This window comes from Phyllostomus hastatus, unplaced genomic scaffold (assembly GCF_019186645.2).
Source record: "Phyllostomus hastatus isolate PE091 unplaced genomic scaffold, TTU_PhHast_1.1 phas_contig_133, whole genome shotgun sequence".
In the NCBI taxonomy this organism is placed as follows: Eukaryota; Metazoa; Chordata; class Mammalia; order Chiroptera; family Phyllostomidae; genus Phyllostomus; species Phyllostomus hastatus.
Window position 1 is genome coordinate 156638 of NW_025333577.1, and position 21391 is coordinate 178028.

Sequence of the window (21391 nt, forward strand, 5' to 3'; positions counted from 1 at the left end):
TTCTTCTTACATCAATGTTTCTCTCTCTCTCTCTCTCTCTCTCTCTCTCTCTCTCTCTGTCTCTCTGCCTTCCTCTCTCTATAAAACCTGTAACAACAATCCTCAGGTGAGGATAAAAATTAAAACACGCAGATCTGTGAAGTGCAGTAGCCTGCTGTATACCTGTGAGTCAGTGAACCGAGCACAGGCTGAATGGCCGTCCTTACAGAGCACATACTGTGTGGCAAAGGGACAGATTGTGCACTTAACCTTCAGATAACATCCCTCTGTAACCAAATTACAGCAGCAGCAGCAGTAGGAGTTTCCTGTACATCACTCCTAGGGACCAGCAGGTGGTCAGTCAGCACAACACAACTGTCTCCATGCTGTAAAGAGGGTAACAGCTGCAGGGTGAAGGTGGTCACACCGAGTTCAAGTAGTTATTAGGTGCAGAGACCAAGAGTACTTTATTAGAAGCCTATCATCTGTCGGACAAGTGTGGAATGTGATGAGAGGTCAGTAAACGCTCAACGGATTGAGGAACAGAAATAAACGAGCGCCCTCAACTCTCTATGCTGCGTGTTTACAGCCAAGAGGTAGCGCACGTGGCCCTCCTACAGGGAGGGGCGAAGAGTTCTGGGTGCAGGCGGAGGAGTCAAGACAAAGCCCCAAGTCCCCAGCCCTGTATACTCGTGACGCTCCACCCGTCCTCCCTTGCATTGGGTGTGGAGAGCACCAATCAGCGGCAGATCGGCCCGGGTGAGCGCCCTCAGCCGGAAACAGGAACTCCTTCACCTCTGATGGGCCCATGGGGCCCCGAACCCTACTGCTGCTCTCGGGGACCCTGTCCCTGACCCAGACCTGGGCAGGTGAGTGCGGGGTCCAGAGGGAACGGCTTCTGCGGGCCAGGAGCGAGGGTGTCCTGCTGGGGGCGCAGGACCCAGGGAAGACCAGTATCCGGCGCCCCAGCACGGACTCCAAACTCGCGCATCGGCCCGCCCTCCACCAACCCTACGACTTCCCGGGCCCACTTCTCAACCGCGGCCTTCCTTTCTGTCCCCCGGGCGCCCTGACCCTACGGGCCGCACCACGAACTGAGGATACACGTGCTCCCCGCCCCCAGGCCCCCACAGCCTGACGTACCTCCACGCTGCTGTGCACAAACACGGTGGCGGGAAGAACCGGTACATCCGCGTCATCTACGTGGACGACACGGAGATCGTGCGGTTCGACAGCAACGCTTCGAGGCCGAAGCTGGAGCCGCGAGTGCCATGGATGGAGCAGTCGTGGGTGGAGCAGGAGGGTGCCCAATTTTGGGAGGAGCAGACGAGGGAAATCAAGCACAACGAACAGAGGAGCAGAGCGAACCTGAACAACCTGCACGCCCACTACAACCAGAGCCACGGTGAGCCACGCGCGCCCGGGGCTCGGGTACGAACCCATCCTCAGAGACAGGCCAGGGTCGCTGGGCATATCCGGTGGAGCCTAAATCGGAGGCCTTAGCCCCTTGGGGAGGGGAGGGGCTAACTCGGCGGGGCTGACTACGGGGTGGGGTAAGGGTCTCACACTTGGCAGGAAGTGACCGGCTGCGTCGTGGGGTCGGACAAGCGCTTCCTCCGCGGGTTCAGTCTGTTCGCCTACGACGGCGCCGACTACGTCGCCCTGAACGAGGACCTGGGCTCCTGGACCGCTCCCACAGGGATCATCTGGAGCAACGTTCTGCTGGTCCCTAATGCGGACGTCCGGAGAGTCTTCCTGGAGGATACGTGCGTGCGCCGGCTCAGCCTGCTCCTGGAGAAGGGGAAGGAGACGCTGCAAAGAGCAGGTACCAGGGCGCTGGCCTCCCCGAGGAGGGGATCTGTGGGCTGGGGCGGCTTCCTACAAGGAGAGGAGGAAACTGAGGCAGTGACAGAATGTCCCTCCTGCTCCGGAGAAGAAACAGCTCCCCAGAGTTCTTTCTTCTAAAGACAATAAGAGACACAGCCTTTCCCTGAAACACCCCACAGCGGTTCCGGTTCCCTCACACACTGCAGCGCCTCGTGTACCAGGACGCTCTCCCTGGTTCTGGGCTGAGACAGTCTCTGCAGGCCTGACTCTGGCTTTTCTAAGTTATTCAGCCTCCACCTGAGTGTGTGTATCCTCTTAGAGACCTGGACACTCCTACCCTAGGTTCTTACCCTGATTCTGGAAATTTCGAAAAAATAGGAGATTATCCTTTGTGCCTCTGTCCAGGCTGGTGTCTGGGTGGGGCACTCCCTTCCCCCACCCCACTGTCCTGTTCACTCTCACAGTGGTCACGTGAGCACTGCTGGAGTGTCCCACGACCGTGCAGAGTTTCTGAATTTTCTCACCCTCCTCTCAGACCCTCCAAAGACTCACATGACCCGCCACCCCATCTCTGACCATGAGGTCACCCTGAGGTGCTGGGCCCTGGGCTTCTACCCTGCGGACATCACCCTGACCTGGCAGCGTGAAGGGGAGGACCTGACCCAGGACATGGAGCTTGTGGAGACCAGGCCTGCGGGGGATGGAACCTTCCAGAAGTGGGCGGCTGTGGCAGTGCCCCCTGGAGAAGAGCAGAGATACACATGCCGTGTGCAGCACCAGGGGCTGCCTGAGCCCCTGACTCTGAGATGGGGTGAGGAGGGGGCATGGGCACAGAGCCTCTCCTCAGGGCATCCCTGAGCAGGGTCAGGACTCAGGCCTGAGATTGACCTTTCACCTTCTCTCGCAGAACCTCCTTCTCAGACCACCATCATCATCATCATCTTTGTGGGCATTGCTGCTGCCCTGGGTCTCCTTGTAGCTGTGGTCACTGGAGCTGTGCTGTGGAGGAAGAAGAGCTCAGGTGGGCAAGGGGTGGAGTTTCCTGTCCCCCTGGGGGTCAAGCCCAGGTGGAAGTGTGCTCTGCCTCATTAATGGGCATCGTGTCCCCACACGGATGCTTGTCCATCTGGGGCCTATTTCCTAACACTGACTCTTTAGTGAGGCCCCGTGGGAAAGTGAGGGACACATTTATCAGCTGATGATTCTAGTGATGGGGACTGATTCCCAGCTGTCCCAGGTCAGAAGGGAAGGTCCCTGCTGAGGACAGATGTCCAGACTTGCGGTTTGTCCAGTCCTAGCACATGTACATTCCCCATATTTCCTGATCCTACCCTGGGTGTTCAGTCACAGTTCTGGAACCTTCCCGGTGCTTCAGAAATGTGGGGCTCCTTTAGGGTCACAAGACCCAGCCTTCCCCCTGACTTCTCACAGAACGTTTTCTTCTCACAGGCAGAAGCAGGGAAATATATGCTCAGGCTGCCTGTAAGTCTGGGTGTTGTTGGGCAGGTGATATCTGGGACCCTTGGGAGAATGTGGGCTGGAGTCTGTGAGGGGGGCTCCCCAACCCCATAACTCTGCTATTTTGTCTTCCCCAGACAGTGACAGTGCCCAGGGCTCTGATGTGTCTCTCACAGCTCCTGATGGTGAGACCCTGAGGGCAGGAAGTGGGGGCATTTGGACTAAGGGGCACAGCTGTGTTTTCGGGATTCTCAGAGTGGGACATTCTGAGCATGTGTTGGGCTGTGGGACAATGTGACACTTCTGAGATGACCTGACTTTGGTCAGGACAACTTTCCCAGTGTGACAGAGCTGCCTTGTCCAGGTTTGGTACTAAATAATCATTGCAGCCTCCCCTTGGGACTTTCAGGATCCCTGTGTGCTGTTTCTGCAACCAGCGTGGAAATGTGTCAGTGTTCTTATCCGCATCATGTCAGGAGGTGGTCCCCAGGCTACCCTCACTACAGGGACCTGTGTCCTCTCCCCTGCAAACTGTACTAGCAGAGTTGGGGTGAGGCCATCCCCATCCGGATCATCCTCGTCTGGGTCATCTCTGTTAGTCCTTTGTCCTTGCCACTTCAGGAGAACCTTGTGCCACCAGGACCTGGGATCCTAGGGACTTGAGGGTCACCCAGACCTTGTCCTAGCTCCAGCACTGTGCTCAGTGAGGGCTTCCTGTGGCCACTTCAGCCTGGGCTCAGGCCTGGGTCTGTCCTGCAGCCCCTATCTTTTGAGTACTTGTACTTTTTTTTTTGTAGATATTGTACATTTTAAGACTTTTTAAAAATAAAGTTATTGGGGTATTTTTATTAAATGTTAAGTGTGTGTCTTTATTAAATTTATTGGGGTACAATGGTTAAGAGGATTCTGTAGGTTTCAGGTACACATTTCTATGATACAGAATCTGTATATTACACTGGGTGCCCACCACCCAAAGTCAAATCATCTTCCATCACCAGGTACTAGGTCCCTCCTCCCCCAACCTCCTTCCCTCTGGGAGCCACCACACTGCTGTCTGTGTCCATGAGTTTCAGGTTTATGTCCCACATGTGAGTGAACTCATATGGTTCTTAGCTTTTTCTGACCAGATTACCAAGCATGATACTCTCCAGGCCCATCCATGTTGTCTTATAGTATTCCCTGTATTCCCTGTTGTCTTATAGCCGAGTAATTCTTCTCATCTTATCCTCCTCTGCCTGTCCACCTCTGACAGCAACAGGAGGCATTTTGCCTGTCATTGTCCCCACATGACCAGGGTGGCCCCTGCACTTAGGAATCTGTGGTGTCGAGAGTGGAAGTTTCAGACTCATCCTGCTCTTACCTCCCTGGGTGTGATTGTTCTCCCACCTTTTCCCAGCCTCCTCCAGGGAACCGGGTTCTGGAATCAGCAGAGAGCAGGGGGCCTGTAATGTCTCATCTCAGATATGTTCCCGCTGCGATTCTACTCTGCTCGGCTGCCGTCTCCCCCAGCCCTTTGATCTAGTGGGGGCCCCAGTGCAAACTCGGGGATTCACAGAACAGAGGCCCCTGCAGGTTTAGGGGGGCAGTACTGTAGGGACATGTGGGGGCATCGATGGCAGTGTGAGTGCAGGTTGTGTTGTGTTGTGGCCAGCACAGCTGGGGGCTGGGGCCACATCATAAAGACACTGTCACTACAACAGGGAGTTGTCCTACAGGGATGGGTCACTCAACTAGTAGTTTTTGAGTACCGGGTAGATGACACACCATTTTTACACCTGGAATACCAACATGTCATGGAGATACTCGAGACTGGGTCTAAACCATCACAATAAAGGACAATCACAATAAAGTGAATCTCACGAACTTCCTGGTTCCATCGTGAATATAAATGTTAGGCTTATGCTGTACTGTACTCTATTGTGTGTTCAATCGTATTATGTCTAAAAATAATGTATATGACTTTATTAAATACTTTGTCATTAATAAAAATGCTATCATCTGACCCTTTAATTAGTTGTAATCTTTTGCCAGTGGGAAATCTTACCTTCAGCTATAAAACAAACACAGCCTGACTAGGGTGCTCGGCTGGAGTGTCACCGCACACACCAAAAGCTTACGGGTTCTATCTCCGTTATGGGCATGTACCTGGCTGCAGGTTTAATTTCTGCTCAGGGTGGGCACCTCAGGGAACCAATTTCTCTCTCTCTCTCTCTCTCTCTCTCTCTCTCTCTGCCTTCCTCCCTCTGTAAAACAACAAGTCTCAGGTGAGGATGGAAATTAAACTGCAGATCTGTGAAGTGCAGCAGCCTGCTGCATACCTGTGAGTCAGTGAACCGAGCACAGGCAGAATGGCCGTCCTTACAGAGCACATACTGTGTGGCAAAGGGACAGATTGTGCACTTAACCTTCAGATAACATCCCTCTGTAACCAAATTACAGCAGCAGCAGCAGGAGTTTCCTGTACATCACTCCTAGGAACCAGCAGGTGGTCAGTCCGCACAACACAACTGTCTCCATGCTGTAAAGAGGGTAACAGCTGCAGGGTGAAGGTGGTCACACCGACTTCAAGTGTTATTAGGTGCAGAGAGCAAGAGTACTTTATTAGAAGCCTATCATCTGTCGGACAAGTGTGGAATGTGATGAGAGGTCAGTAAACGCTCAACGGATTGAGGAACAGAAATAAACGAGCGCCCTGAACTCTCTGTGCTGCGTGTTTACAGCCAAGAGGTAGCGCACGTGGCCCTCCTACAGGGAAGGGCGGAGAGTTCTGGGTGTGGGAGGAGGAGTCAAGACAAAGCTGAGTCCCCAGCCCTGGATACTCGTGACGCTCCACGCGTCGTCACTTGCGTCGGGTATGAAGAGCACCAATCAGCTGCAGATCAGCCCAGAAGAGCGCCCGCCGCGGGAAGAGGAACTACTTCTCTGACGCTCCACTCAGGCCCATGGCGCCCCGAACCCTCCTCCTGCTGCTCTCGGGGACCCTGACCCTGACCCAGGCCTGGACGGGTGAGTGCGGAGTCGGGAGGGAACGGCCTCTGCGGGGTAGGAGCGAGGGGGCCCGCAGGGGCGCATGACCCGAGGAAGACCAGTGTCCAGCGCTGCTGCACGGACTCCAGACGTGCAGAGCGGCCCGCCTTCCCCCGGGCCTACTGCTTGCCGGTCTCCTCTTCTCACCCGCGGCCCTCCTTTCTGTCCCCCGGGCGCCCAGGCCCTGCAGGCGCCACCGAGAACCCAGGACACGCGTCCTCCCCGACTCCTGGCTCCCACACCCTGAAATATTTAAGCACCACCGTGTACAAACCGGGCCGCGAGAAATACCCGTACGTCGTCGTCGTTGTCTATGTGGACGATACGCCGATCCTGAGTTACGACAACGACCATAAGCTGCAGCAGCGGGTACCGTGGTTGGAGCAGTCGTGGGTGGAGCAGGAGGGCGCACAGTTTTGGAAGGAGCAGACGCGGGAAATCGAGCACAACGAACAGGGGAGCATAGCGAACCTGAACAAGCTGCGCGCCCACTACAACCAGAACGACAACGGTGAGGCACGCGCTCCCAGGGCTCGGGGACGAGCCCCATCCTCACAGACGGGCCGGGTCGCGCGGCTTATCCAGTGGAGCCTCACCTGGAGGCCTTAGCCCTGTGGGAGCGGGGAGGGGCTAACTCGGGGGAGCTGGGCTGACTGCGAGGCGGGGTCAGGGTCTCACACTTGGCAGGAAATGACCGGCTGCGTCGTGGGGTCGGACAAGCGCTTCCTCCGCGGGTTCAGTCTGTTCGCCTACGACGGCGCCGACTACGTCGCCCTGAACGTCGCCCTGAACGAGGACCTGGGCTCCTGGACCACCACGGCCGCGGGGGTCAACAGGAACAATGTTGTGCGGGTCCCTGACGCAGACGTCACAAGGGTCTTCCTGAAGGGCAAGTGTGTGCACCGGCTCCGCCTGTTCCTGGAGAAGAGGAAGAGGACCCTGCTACAAGCAGGTAGAGCAGGTACTAGCACCCGGGCCTCCCCGAGGAGGGAATCTGTGGGCTGGGGCGGCTTCCTACAAGGAGAGGAGGGAAATGGGGCAGTGTCAGAATGTACCTCCTGCTCGGGAGAGGGAAGAGTCCCCCAGGTTTCCTCATTCTGTGCCTCACCCGTCGGCCCAGCTTTCTCTAAAGGACAATAAGGGACCCAGCCTCTCCCTGAAACACCCCACAGCAGTTCCCTCACACCCTGCAGCACCTGGTGCACCAGGACACTCTCCCTGGTTCTCAGGCTGAGACCCTCTCTGGAGGCCTGACTCTGGCTTTTCTGAGTCATCAGCCTCCACCTGAGTGTGTGTCTCCCCTTAGAGACCTGGACACTCCTACCCTAGGTTCTCACCCTGATTCTGGAAATTTCTAAAAAATAGATTATCCTTTGTGCCTTTGTCCAGGCTGGTGTCTGAGTGGTGCACTCCCTTCCCCCACCCCACTGTCCTGTCCACTCTCAGGGTGGTCACACAAGCACTGCTGGAGTGTCCCATGACCATGCAGAGTTCCCAAATTTTCTCACCCTCCCCTCAGACCCTCCAAAGACACACCTGACCCACCACCCCATCTCTGACCACGAGGTCACCCTGAAGTGCTGGGCCCTGGGCTTCTACCCTGCGGACATCACCCTGACCTGGCAGCGTGAAGGGGAGGACCTGACCCAGGACATGGAGCTTGTGGAGACCAGGCCTGCAGGGGATGGTACCTTCCAGAAGTGGGCAGCTGTGGCCGTGCCCCCTGGAGAGGAGCAGAGATACACATGCCATGTGCAGCACCAGGGGCTGCCCGAGCCCCTGACCCTGAGATGGGGTGAGGAGGGGATGTGGGCACAGAGCCTCTCCTCAGGGCATCCCTGAGCAGGGTCAGGACTCAGGCCTGAGGTTGACCTTTCACCTTCCCTCGCAGAACCTCCTTCTCAGACCACCATCATCATTGTGGGCATCGCTGCTGCCCTGGGTCTCCTTGGAGCTGTGGTCACTGGAGCTGTGCTGTGGAGGAGGAAGTACTCAGGTGGGCAAGGGGTGGGGCTGAGTTCCCTGAACCCCTGGAGGTCAAGTCCAGGTGGAAGTGTGCTCTGCCTCCTTAATGGGCATCGTGTCCCCACACGGGTGCTTGTCCATCTGGGGCCTATTTCCTAACACTGAGTCACGGGACCCAGCCTTCCCCCTGACTTCTCACAGAACGTTTTCTTCCCACAGCCAGAGGCAGGAAGAGCTACATTCAGGCTGCCTGTAAGTCTAGGTGTTGGGGAGGTGACATCTGGGACCCTTGGGAAAGTGTGGGCTGGAGTGTAAGAGGGGCTCCCCCACCCCTAACTCTGCTGTTGTGTCTTCCCCAGGCAGCAGCAGTGCCCAGGGCTCTGATGTGTCTCTCACAGCTCATAATGGTGAGACTCTGAGGGTAGGAAGTGGGGGCATTGGGTCCTAGGGGCACAAATCTGTTTTGGGAATTTTCAGAGTGGGACATTCTGAGCATGAGGTGGCTGTGGGGGAATGTGACACTTCTGAGACTGACCTGAATTTGTTCACAACAACTTTCTTTCCAGTGTGACAGAGCTGCTTTCTACAAGACTTGGTGCTTAAACACTTGTTGCAGCCTCCCCTTGGGAATTTCAGGATCCCTGTCTGCTGTTTCTGCAACCAGCATCAGAATGTGTTTACATTTTCATCAGCATTATGTGAGGAGCTGGTCACCAGGCCACTCTCCCCACAAGGACCTTCCTCCTCTCCCCTGGGGACTATCTTGTCCTAGCAGAGATGGGGTGAGCCCATCCCCATCCTGGTATTTCTTCTGCTTCCTCATCTTTGTTGCTCCTTTGTCCTTGCTGCTTCAGGAGAGCCTTGTCCCACTAAGACCTGGGCTCCCAGGGACTTCAGTGTCACCCAGGCCTTGTCATGGCTCCAGGACTGTACTCAGTGACGGCCTCATGGGCCGTCAGCCAGGGCTCAGACCTGGGTCTTTTCCTCAACCTGTATCTTTTGGTCATTTGCTGTTTCTTTGTTTTTGTAGATGTTGTACCTATTTTTGTTTTCTGAACTTATTGGAGTATATTATTTTTAATAAATGTATTTCAGTGCCTTTGGTTACTGGGATCATATAGGATTCAGTTGTATATTTCTATGATACTGTGCAATGAGGAGTCACTCCACCAGTGGTTTTTGAGTCCTGGGTAAATGACGCTCCACTTTTACATCTGGAATCCAGATGCACCTGCAGATATGTGGTTTAGTGTATAGACCGACACAGTAAAGCAGGTATCACAATAAAGTGAGTCACACAAACGTTTTGGTTTCCCTGAGCATATGATGTTAAGCTCACGGTAACTTTAGGCTATAAGTGTTAAAAGGTATTATGTCTAAAAAGTAATGTATAGCCCTGGCTGGTGTAGCTCAGTGGATTGAGTGCAGGCTAGTGAACCAGAGGGACATGGGTTCGATTCCCAGTCAGGGCACTTGCCTGGGTTGTGGACCAGGTCCCCAGTGAGGGGAGGGTGAAAGGCAACCACACATTGATGTTTCCCTCTCTTTCTTCCTCCTTTCCCCTCTCTAAAAATAAAATTTTTTAGAAAGCAATATACATACCTTTATTAAAATATACTTTGTTGTTAATAAAAATGCTACTATCATCTGAACCTTTAGTGAGTTGTAATCTTTTGCTGGTGGGAAATCTTACCTTCAATTTCAAAACAAACACAGCCTGATTGGGCAGGGCTTGGTTGGAGCATTGCCCCACACACCAAAGGTTACGGTGCCGGGGTCCAGCCTCAGCGGGGTCTCAGGGTCCCCAAAGGATGCACAGCTAAGGCAAAACGAGTGAATTGAGACACCCAGTGGGGTGCCGGAGGACAGCCAGGCTTTTTGGGGCCTGACTGACCGAAAAAAATCAATATTTTTATAAGGGAGGTTATACAACATTCAATGCATAGTGTGGTTATTAAAACAGAAACAGTTACCACAGAAATAATTTCTAAAAACGAAGGTTTTACAGATCAATCATGTTAAAAAAAAATGGAAATGTACAGGAAGTCCCACAGATCAACCATATTAAAGCTTTTTTTGACCAAGAGGGTCAATCAGTTAGCCAACAAAGCTATACAGGCACAGACTTTTCAGGTGCTAATTAGTAACTAGGTATCTATTAAGATTCTAGGGACTGGTCTAAATTAAAAGGGTGCAAAGGGTGATTTATAGATATATAGAAATGAATTTATCCATTAAGGTTAAATTTATCGGTTAGGTAACTGGTTTTTTGCCAGAGTTTTTTGATTTTATACATCTTGAGGGGACAGGTTTTGTATTCGTTTCCATGTATTGAGATCATTATTTCCAACTAGAACTCCTTGCTTCTTTACACTCCTGTCCAGGGTATGGGAGGGGGAGTGGCTCTAATAAATCTTAAGCTTTTGAGTGGTGACTCCTTAAGAAACATTCCTAGCAACAGCTTCCTCCAGCATTCTGGCAGTTGGTCTGCCCATAGTTTAATTTTGTCCTGAACTTCCCAGGTGGGGGAAGCTGGCAACATTAGGGTTGCTAGGGGTCCCTATTCTGTGGTCAGCAAGTCATTTCACGCAGAATCAGAGGCATCGTGCAGACTTTTTGTTATAACACACAGGTGTCCAAAAATCCCACCACCTATTGCTAGCAGGAACAGGCATACAGGAGGAGATAGATGTACAGATGCATCTCACCTGACCCGACTGTGTCAAAGGTCTGCTGTTGGTAGGCTCCCAACAATACGGGTTCCATCTCCATCTCCATTGAGGGCACTACCCAGCTAGGGTTGAATTTCTGGTTAGGGTGGGTACAGGAGGCGACTAACTAACGTTTCTCTCACATCGATGTTTCTCTCTCTCTCTCTCTCTCTCTCTCTCTCTCTCTCTCTCTCTCTCTGCCTTCCTCTCTGTAAAATCAGTAACAACAACCCTGGGTGAGGATGAAAATTAAACAATGCAGTCTCTATGAAGTGCAGCAGCACGCTGTACACCTGTGTGTCAGTGACCAAGCACAGGCTGAATGGCCGGCCTCACAGAGCCCGTGTTGTGGCAAGGGGACAAACTGCCCTGTGACCACAGTCAGTGAGGAAAGAGTTCCTGTGAGCAGGCAGGAGGTGCTGTGGAGAAGCGGACACACTGGGGTATGTTGGGAGAGGCAGGAGGCCTGTTAGAATTCAGGTGGTCAGCGTGGGCCTCCCGGGAAGGTGGCCTTGGAGGAGAGATGAGAAGGACACTAGCCATTGCCCAGCAGGAGGCCTGGGGCAGGCTCCTTCCAGGCAGGGAGCCTCCCATGAAGACGCCCTGGGGAGGGAGCCTCTGGGTGTGGTTTGGAACAGCCAGGAGCCAGTGTGGCTGCAGCGGAGTCTTGGGAGGGGGTCAGATTCTGGCCACATCATGCAGGCCTGGGGGAGATTGGGAGAGTTTTCACCTTGAGGGAGTCATTTTTGAGCAAAGACAGATATAGCATGACTTCCCTTTTACTTAATTTTATTTTTTAGATTTTATATATTTAGTTTTAGACAGAGGGGAAAGGAAGAAGAAAGAGAGGGAGAGAAACATCAATATGTGGTTTCCTCTTACTCCCCACAGAAGGGGGAGCAGGGTTTGGACCTGGCCAGAAACGCAGCCATGTGCCCTGACTGGGAATCAAATCTGTGACCCTTTGCTTCACAGTCTGGCACTCAATCCACTGAGCCACGCCAGCCAGGGCTATTTAATTTTTTTTTTTAGTTACAGAAAGATTTATTGTAAAATTACAAGTATGTATATATAGCAGAACTGACTTAGATGAAAAGCTCCAAAGTGTGTGGTTTCCCATAGGTGTTAGTGTATCTACACCTTCACCCCATTTATTAAGCTGTTCTACGTAACTTTACATTCATGCACTTACCATGAAGTGTGGAGACAACCTGGGAGGGACAAACTGTGTGCCACGGGACAAGGGGACTTCATGGCTTCCCAGTGATGTTCCCTGTGACCACCTGTGCTCCATGGGCAATTAAGGGTTCCTTTCAGCACATCCAAATGTGACCTTTTGGAGCCTCTGGCTATGGCTGGTTGAGTCCCCTGATTCTAACCAATTGCTGCTTTGTAGCCTAGGAGTCACCCCAAGCTTCCAGTCCCCACTCTTGTAGACCGCAGAGGTGTTCATGTGGGGTCAGAGAGCTGACCAATCAGAAGGTGAGAACACCTGCTTAAAGCAGGAACTGTTCTAGCATCCATGATCCTTAACCCGCTGTAAACACTGCTCTCATTCTGCAGATGCTGAGTCCTGGAAGGTCAAGCCCAGGGAGCTGAATTCCTTAGTGGCTTCCTCTGAGAGTTCCTCCCCAGGAGAGAGGCCTTGGGACACAACACATACTGGGTTGTGTTGGGAGAGGGGGGAGGCCTGTTGGAAATCTGGCTGCTAAGTCAGACTTAAGTCAGCCTGGCTGCTAAGCTGAGGACAGAATCAGGAGACAAGGGACCAGTGAGGCAGGAGGGAAAGGTGTGGGGAAGCTCCCATGGTTCCAGGCTGCAGGTGCTGGGTGTTCTGACAGGGCTGTGAGTGGCAGAAACAGTGGGAAGGGACTGGACACTGAATGCATTTCAAAGATGGATTTCACAGCATTCCCTAATGATTCCATCTGGGGTGTGGGGAAGGAGTCAAGGAGGACACCCCAGACTTCAGCCAAGATGGAAGCATAGGTAGACACACTGTGCCTCCTCGCACAACCAAGATAGGGACAACAGCAATTTAAAAACAGAATAACAACCAGAACTGATAGAAAATTGAACTGTATGGAAGTCAGACAACCAAGAAGTTAAAATAGACACGTTCATCCAAACCAATAGGAGGCGTGGAGAGGGGTCGAGACACAAAGAGCGGTGGGATCGGGCATGTAAGGCATCCCGGGTGCACAAGACTGGAGCGCAGGTGGCGACTGGCAAACCCCAGGCATGGGGTGGCACCCGGCAGACCCAGCAAGTCAGCGATTGTGAAGCAAGGCACTGCGTGCAACCCAGGGTCCCAGCACTGCAAAATAGAGCCTCCGGGCACTGATTGAAAACACCTGTGGGGGCTGAGGCACAGGGAGAGACTCCCAGCCTCACAGGAGAGTTCGTTGGAGAGACCCACAGGGTCCTAGAATGTACACAAGCCCACCCACATGGGAATTAGCACCAGAAAGGCCCAGTTTGCTTGGGGGACGTGGTGGAAGGGACTGAAGTCCGATGGAGAGTGGAGCAAGTGCCATTGTTCCCTCTCGGACCCACCCTTACATACAGCATCACAACCCAGTGACTGGGTTGCCCCACCCTGATGAACATCTAAGGCTCTGCCCCTCATACCCAACAGGCACAACAAGCCAAAAAAAAAAAAAAAAAAGGTCCAAACGGAAGAACAGATCAATGCTCCAGAACAAATACAACTAAGTGACCAAGAGGTAGCCAACCTATCAGATGCACAGTTCAAAGCACTGGTGATCAGGATGCTCACAGAACTGGTTGAATTTGGTCACAAATTACATGAAAAAATGAAGGCTATGCTAGGTGAAATAAAGGAAAATGCACAGGGAACCAACACTGATAGGAAGAAAACTGGGACTCAAATCAATAGAGTGGACCAGAAGGTAGAAAGAAACAACCAAACAGAAAAGAATGAAGAAACAAGAATTCAGGAACAATGAGGAGAGGCTTAGGAACCTCCAGGACATCTTTAAACCTTCCAACATCCAAATTATAGGGGTACTAGAAGGGGAAGAGGAAGAGCAACCAGTGGAAAAGTTATTTGAACAAATAATAAAGGAGAACTTCCCCAATCTGGCAAAGGAAATAAACTTCCAGGAAGTCCAGGAAGCTCAGAGTGTCCCAAATAAGCTGGACCCAAGGAGGAACATGCCAAGGCACATCATAATTACATTAGCCAAGGTGAAAATGAAGGAGAGAATCCTAGAAGCAGCAAGAGATAAGGAGACAGTGACCTACAAAGGTGTTTCTATCAGACTGTCAGCTGATTTCTCCAAAGAGACCTTGCAGGCAAGAAGGGGATGGAAAGAAGTATTCTAAGTCATGAAAGGCAAGGACCTACACTCAAGATTGTTCTATCCAGCAAAGCTTTCATTTAGAATGGAAGGGCAGATAAAGTGCTTCTCAGATAAGGTCAAGTTCAAGGAGTTCATCATCACCAAGCCCTTATTTTGTAAAATGTTAAAGGGACTTATGTAAGAAAAAGAAGATAAAAAACATGTATAGTAAAATGACAGCAAACTCACAATTATTAACAACCACACCTAAAACAAAAACAAAAACAAAAAACTAAGCAAACAACTAGAACAGGAACAGAACCACAGAAATGGAGATCACATGGAGGGTTAGCAACAGGGAAGTGAGAGGAGGAGAGAGGGGGCAAAGGTACAGAAAATAAGTAGTATAGATGGTAGGTAGAAAATAAACAGGGGGAGGGCAAGAATAGTATGGGAAATGTAGAAGCTAAAGAACTTATGACACATGGACATGAACTAAAGGGGGGAATGTGGGTGGGAGAGGGTGTGCAGGGTGGAGGGGAGTGAAGGTGGGGTAATGGGACAACTGTAATAGCATAATCAATAAGATATATTTTTAAAAAAAGGACACCCCACATTTGTACTGTGCCAGCAGAAAGATGGGGTTACATCAGCAGAGATGGGGAAGACACTGGCAGCGCATGTGAGGGGGAGGGGTGGGCATTTCAAGCATTCAGAGAATGAAAAGGTCAAGGTGAGATTTCTGTGAGAAACACCAGTGAGGTGTCAGGTTGGACAGATGAGTGTGGGGACCTTGAGGAGAAATGTCTGGACTGGAGACATAGATGTGGAAGTGATGCTACGAAAATGACATTTAAACCCGTGAGCATGGATGAGGCCACCAAGGGAGCCAGAACTCAGATGAGGAAAGAACAAGGACTGGACACTGCACCCACCTGTCCCAACAGTGGTGACAGTCACCTTGGTCACTCACCCAGGTTGGTGATGGCCAGGTCTCCCCATCATACAGTCACCATTTGGTGTTTGTCATTCATCAGTAATTTACAGGGAGATATTCTGAGATTGTCCTGCTGTGCTCTTCACCACTTCTACACTCACCCTCCTTATACCTGTCCAAAAAATGATGCATATTTTATCCACTCGATGAAGACAATCCTAGGAAATGGAGATGTGCTTTCTACATTATTTTGTCTCTTTATTTTTTTCGTATTTCTCCCATATGCTGGCATGTTACATGTAAAATAAGGGTTGTTTCATGGAGGTGCTACTGTCCACATGTGAAGATTTCAAAGAATTCTCACTGGAGGATCTGTTTGCTGGTTTTAGAGAGAGGAGAGGGAGACAGAGACAGAGAGAGAGCAAGAGAGAAACATGGGCCAGTTACCTCCCATCTGTGCCCTTATTGAGGATTGTACCCACAACCTAGGTGGGTGCTCTGTTTGAGGATGTGACCCACAACCTTTTGGTGTACGACACTCCAATGAACTGAGCCACAGGGCCAGGGTTGAAGTTTTTTGTTTTTGTTTTTTTACACTTGACTCTCTGTGAAGTTTGTTGGTTGGATGAAATGCTATTAAAATGTCTCAAACCTGCCATTTATAGATTTGTCCATAGAAATTTTATTTTATCATTGAAAAATAGAAGTGGGGGTTTTGTTTTCCTTTTGTGCTACTCATTTTTTTTTAAGATTGTACTTATTTATTTTTAGAGAGAAAGGAAGGAGAAGGAGAGGGAGGTCCCACTGAGGATCTGGCCAGAACCCAGACATGCGCCCTGACTGGGAATCGAACTGGTGACCCTTTGGTTCATAGCCTGTGCTCAATCCACTGAGCCACACCAGCCAGGGTATGCTATTCATTTGTTTTTCCTCTGTTTTTATTTTCTTTTGCAGCAGTCTTGTATTTTTTATATTTTATATAAATTACTGGTTTTAAATTATTGCTTTTTTAGTGGTTGTTGTAGTCATTATAAACTATACTTCCAGTGCAGCTATCTGAAAGAAATCACATTTTTATGGGAATATTTGAAGTTTTTCCCTAAGTTTTATCTTCCCAATGTGGATATGGATAATTCCTGACACACATTGCCACATAATCCAATACATTCCAGAAAAATATTATTACACAGTGGGTGTAGATTTTATTCCATAGATGAAGAAACCTGGCAGATAAAAATGTGTTTACATATATTATTTTTATCTTTATTTCATTCATATTTCTCCAATATGCTGTCATGTTATACAGAATGTAGATATTGTCTAATGGGTAGTTTCTCCTTTATCTTTAATTTTTATTAAAAAAACTTTATCCTCACCTAAGGACATTTTTTCTTTGCTTCTAGAGAGAGAAGAAGGGAGAAAGAGAAAAATGGATACAAGAGAAGCATTAATTAGTTACCTCCTATTCACACCCTGATGGGGGATTCAACCAGCAACCCTTCGATTACAGGACGACACTCACTGAGCCACACCAGCCAGGGCTAGATTTCCCTTTAAACCTGGATTTTACTTACATGACTGCTGCTCAGTAAAGTGTGTGATTTAGATGAGTGAAGTCATATTAAGGAAGGTGTAGAAATAATCTAGTTAGAACTACTGTTGCTGGTGGGAATGCATAATAGTACAACCACTCCAAAAAAAGTTAATTAATGTCTCAAAAAAAATACTCATCCTGGTTGGGTGGCTCATTTGGTTGGAGAGTCATCCCTACATGAAAAGGTTCAGGGTTTGATTCTCCTGATTCTCCATCAGGGCACATTCCTAAGTTGCAGGTTCGATCCCCGGTCAGGGTGTGTATGGGAGACAACAGATTGATGTTTCTCTCTCTCTCTCTGTCTCTCTCTCTGTCTCTCTCTCTCTCTCTCTCTCTCTCTCTCACACACACACACACACACACACACACACACAGAGTAAAGAAGTGGATATACATGGTCCAGCACAAGGAATGCCTCTTTTTTAATACAAGATCTTTTACTTCAAAATCAGAAGCATGTGATTCTATAAATAACAGTATCACACTCAAGCACACCATGTAACACTTTAGGTGGAATGTTCAAATTACTTCCCAGCTCATGTGAGACATTCACGTACCCTACCACCCACACTCAAGTAAGCCTTACTTCTGCTGGACCCTGTATTTGTGTGTGTAGAATATTAGCTATGAAGAAGAATGAAGTCTTGCCATCTGTGACCATGTGAATAGACCTAGAGAGTATTATGCTCAGTGAAATAAGTCAGAGAAAGACAAATACAAGTGCCATTACACTTATGGGTGGAATCTAAAAAACTATGCAAATAAACAAAACAAGCTGACTTGCAGATACAGAAACTGATTGTTGCCAGGCGGTTGGGCAATGGGGGTATGGGCAGGAAGCTGAGGGGAATTAAGAGGTACAAACTTATAGTTATGACATAAATAAGTCACAGGGATGTACAACACAGCAAAGGGAATATAGTCAATAGTATCACGGTAAATTTGTAGGGTGACAGATGATGGCAGACCTTTTGAGGTGATCATTTTCTAAGGTATATAAACATAAAACCCCACTATGTTCTACACCTGAAACTAATATAATATTGTATGTCAGCTGTACTTTAATTAAGAAGAGTTTTGCATTCCAGAATGAAACAAACAAACAAACAAACAAAAACATTCCATCCCTCTCAAACAGTTCACACACCAAATGGGAGTGATGGCTATGCTAAGGGCACAAGGATGAGTCTCTGGTTGAGAAAAACAGCACAGAGAGAAGGAAGGAAGGAAGGAAGGAAGGAAGGAAGGAAGGAAGGAAGGAAGGAAGGGAGAGAGGGAGGGAGGGAGGGAGGGAGGGAGGGAGGGAAAAAGAAAGCAAGCAAGCTGGGGAACTTCTGGAACAGTATAAAGGGAAAAGAGAGAAAAGGGTTTTAAAATCCAAAGAAGCCAATTGGCAAGAATGGGACCTCATCAATCCTGACACCATCTTCCGGGCCAGTTCCTAAGGCTCACAAGCCAGGAGGGAGAAGCAAGAAGCTACACGCAAAGATTTCTTCTCTTTTTTATTGGCCAAGGTGGGTTCTGGGTGACTGGCTTCACAGTGGAAGGGAAACACTGCCTCACCTGGGCTTTCAAGCTCACCTGTGTTTCTCCAGCTTCTTCTTCCTTCACGGCCTCTGCTGATTGCAAGACAGTCCACACCCAAGTTTGATGTTGGTGCTCTGGGGGATCTGGGCCATGCCTAAGACAAGAACTTCAGAGAACCATTGATACCATAAACTATCTAAGAGGAATACTTTATTCAGTCTCCATCAGGATCTAACAAGGAGCCTTACAAACACAAGATGAGACCTGGCTGGGTAGTTCAGTTGGTTAGAGCATCATCCTGATACACTAAGGTCGTGGGATCAATCCCCGGTCAGGGCACATGTAAGAATCAACAAATGAATGCAACAACAAATCAATGTTTCTCTCTCTCTCCCCTCCCCCTTTTCCTCTCTTTCTCTATCTAAAATCAATAGATTTTTAAAAATATGGGGATGACATAAGATTTAGAGTGAATACAATGAGAAGACACAAGCATCACACGGATGACAGGTGTCATGGAGGGACTCCTAGTCCCAAACCCAGGGGTTCCCAGAAGGCTACCCAATTACACTCACTTGGCACCTTTACACATGCCTGGCCACTTGTTCTCACCTACCAGCATCCTGCTTCATGCCCACTGCTCTTAGATGTATCTTTGTAAACTAGTAAAAAAAACCCAGGAATTTCCTTAAAGCACCCAAATGTACAAACCAACAAAAAACAACCAAAACCTAAGTAATGAAAAAGTGATGAAAGAATATCCTTTAAGATAAGACACAAGACAGTCATGCCCTCTGTTGCCAATCCTACCTCAGTGTAGTTCTCTGAGTATAGCCAAGGCGGCAGGACAAGACAATGGATTCGAAAGAAAGAAGCAGAGTTATAATTTGAGATGATTTGCTGTATCTATGCAAACTATATTTCCTCTCAAATTGATGTAAAAAACCCCGTTAGGATTAACATTGTATTGTATACTCAAAAGTTGCTAAGAGAGTAGTTCTTTTTGTTTTCAAATTAAGAACCCTTGCAGTGAAGTGCAGGGGCTTTAGGTTTTTACTGGACTATTACTGGATTAAAAGTGGTGGAGGGGTGCTGTTGTGTGGCCTCTGGGCTGTTGGGGGCGTTGTAACATGAGGCTGCAGTTTATTTGAATGTTATCTCAGTGGATTGAGTGCCAGCCTGCAAACCAAAGGGTCACCGGTTCAATTCCCAGTCAGGGCACATGCCTGGATTGCAGGCCAGTTCCCCAGTAGGGGGTGCACTAGAGGCAACCACACATTGATGTTTCTCTCCCTCTCTTTCTTCCTCCCTCCCCTTCTCTCTAAAAATAAATAAATAAAATCTTTACAAACATATTTTAAATTAAAAAAGAACTCTTTCAGATATTTTTAAAGATTTAATTAATTTAATTTTGGAGAGAGGGAAGGGGAGGGGTAGCGGGAAGGAGAGAAACATCAATGTGAGAAAGAAACATTGATCAGTTGCCTCTCATGTGCACCCCACCTGGGGACTGAACCTGCAACACAGGCATGTGCCCTTACCAGGAATCGAACCATTGACTTTTCGATTTGCAGAATGATGCTGAACAAACTGAGCCACACTGGTCAGGGCTCTTTTGGATCTTAAGTGGTAATTGTGTGATGTGATGGAGGTATCCACCTATGCTATGGTGGTAATCATACTGCAGTATGTAAATATATCAAATCAACAGTTTGGACACCTTAAACTTATACATTGTTACACAGGGATGGGTAAAAATAGGTTTACAGTTGTAATACATTTCATTAATAAATAGTTAATTAATAATACAAGAATAAGCTATGTGTTTCATGTCCTCACAACTGTAAATCTAGTTTTGCCCACCCCTGTATACCAATTATATCTCAATAAAGCTGGAAAAGAATAAATGTTCTCAAGTTTAAAATGGCAGCTTTGATGAATATAAAAATGATCTGTATTTCTATAATTATAGGTGTAAGTAACCTCTGAACCCTCTATGATCCAGAAATTTCACTTCTTAGAAATTCAATATTCAGGCGCATGGAAATAAGGAGACAGGTACGAGGATATTCAAAACAGTGTTGTTCACCTTAGGAGAAACTGAGAAACAAAACCAGCCAGTGGTGAAATGGGTAAATGGTGATATATTCATACATTTACATCCTGTAAGGCAGGAAGAAATAAGTGAATGGTTCACACAAACACACTTCACATTGGCACAGTCTGAAGAACACAACAGTAAGCAAAAGAAACAAGTCTTAGAAGGATCTCTTCTCTCTAATTCAAAACCCGGGAGAACTAAACACATCTCTTAGGAGAACGTTTATCAGTGGCGGGCAGTGGGGGGAGGAAGTCATGGGGAATAATTAACACAAAATTCACTTCATTTGGCAAATATGGAGGGTGGAGAGGGCATGCAGCTGGGACTGGGAGGCAGCGCCTACAAAAAAAAAAACCCTTAGAATGTCTATTTCTTTTTAAAATTAAACTTATTGAGGTGACATTGATTAATAAGATTATGTAGGTTTCACGGGTACAGTTCTATAATACATCCTCTGTATATTGCACTGTGTGTCCACCACTCAGAGTCCAGTCTTTTTCCATCACCATATATTTGACTCTGCTCTACAGTGGCTATTTCTTTAATCCTCACCCGAGGACATGTTTATTAATTTGAGAGGGAGAGATCAACATGAGAGAGAAACATCCATCAGCTGCATCCCATATGTGCCCCAGTCGGGGATCAAACCTGCAACCTTTTGGTGTATGGAATGACACTCCACCCAACTGAGCCACCCAGCCAGGGCCAGCAACTATTTCTTCATCTAGGTTCTGCAGCAGAGATAGCGTGTTCTGACTGTGGTTATTCCTTAAGTTTTCCATTATGTTGTCTATGTTATGAGAAGACTCTTGGTAGAAGGAGGATGGCAGAGGAGTGAGTGGAAATCACACTTAACCTCTTCCCAGGGCCAATCTGGAATCACAACTCAATTGTGGAGAAACCACGTGGAACAAACAACTAGCAATAGTGAGAGAGAAGCCTTATAACCTTACAGCCAGA

General features: G+C 48.8%; 2 protein-coding genes across 4 annotated transcripts; both read left to right on the forward strand.

The window, feature by feature from the left end:
• Positions 1-708: 708 nt before the first annotated feature.
• On the forward strand, positions 709-4098 carry LOC123825277 (patr class I histocompatibility antigen, A-126 alpha chain-like). 2 transcript variants are annotated; one of them, XM_045848672.1, is made up of 8 exons: positions 709-848; positions 1103-1384; positions 1538-1804; positions 2342-2617; positions 2714-2827; positions 3256-3288; positions 3402-3449; positions 3674-4098. In XM_045848672.1, exons 1-8 carry the CDS (start codon positions 788-790, stop codon positions 3802-3804), a joined length of 1212 nt encoding a protein of 403 aa, XP_045704628.1. In that variant the 5' UTR covers positions 709-787; the 3' UTR covers positions 3805-4098. The 2 variants fall into 2 exon arrangements, with proteins under 2 accessions (XP_045704628.1, XP_045704636.1); XM_045848680.1 differs by having other exon boundaries at positions 767-848; positions 1679-1804.
• Positions 4099-6165: 2067 nt separating this feature from the next.
• On the forward strand, positions 6166-9764 carry LOC123825316 (patr class I histocompatibility antigen, A-126 alpha chain-like). Of its 2 annotated transcripts, none has more exons than XM_045848729.1 (8): positions 6166-6270; positions 6473-6802; positions 6962-7252; positions 7811-8086; positions 8183-8287; positions 8476-8508; positions 8616-8663; positions 8823-9764. In XM_045848729.1, exons 1-8 carry the CDS (start codon positions 6207-6209, stop codon positions 8825-8827), a joined length of 1152 nt encoding a protein of 383 aa, XP_045704685.1. In that variant the 5' UTR covers positions 6166-6206; the 3' UTR covers positions 8828-9764. The 2 variants fall into 2 exon arrangements, with proteins under 2 accessions (XP_045704685.1, XP_045704694.1); XM_045848738.1 differs by having other exon boundaries at positions 6962-7243.
• The last annotated feature ends 11627 nt before the right edge of the window (positions 9765-21391 follow it).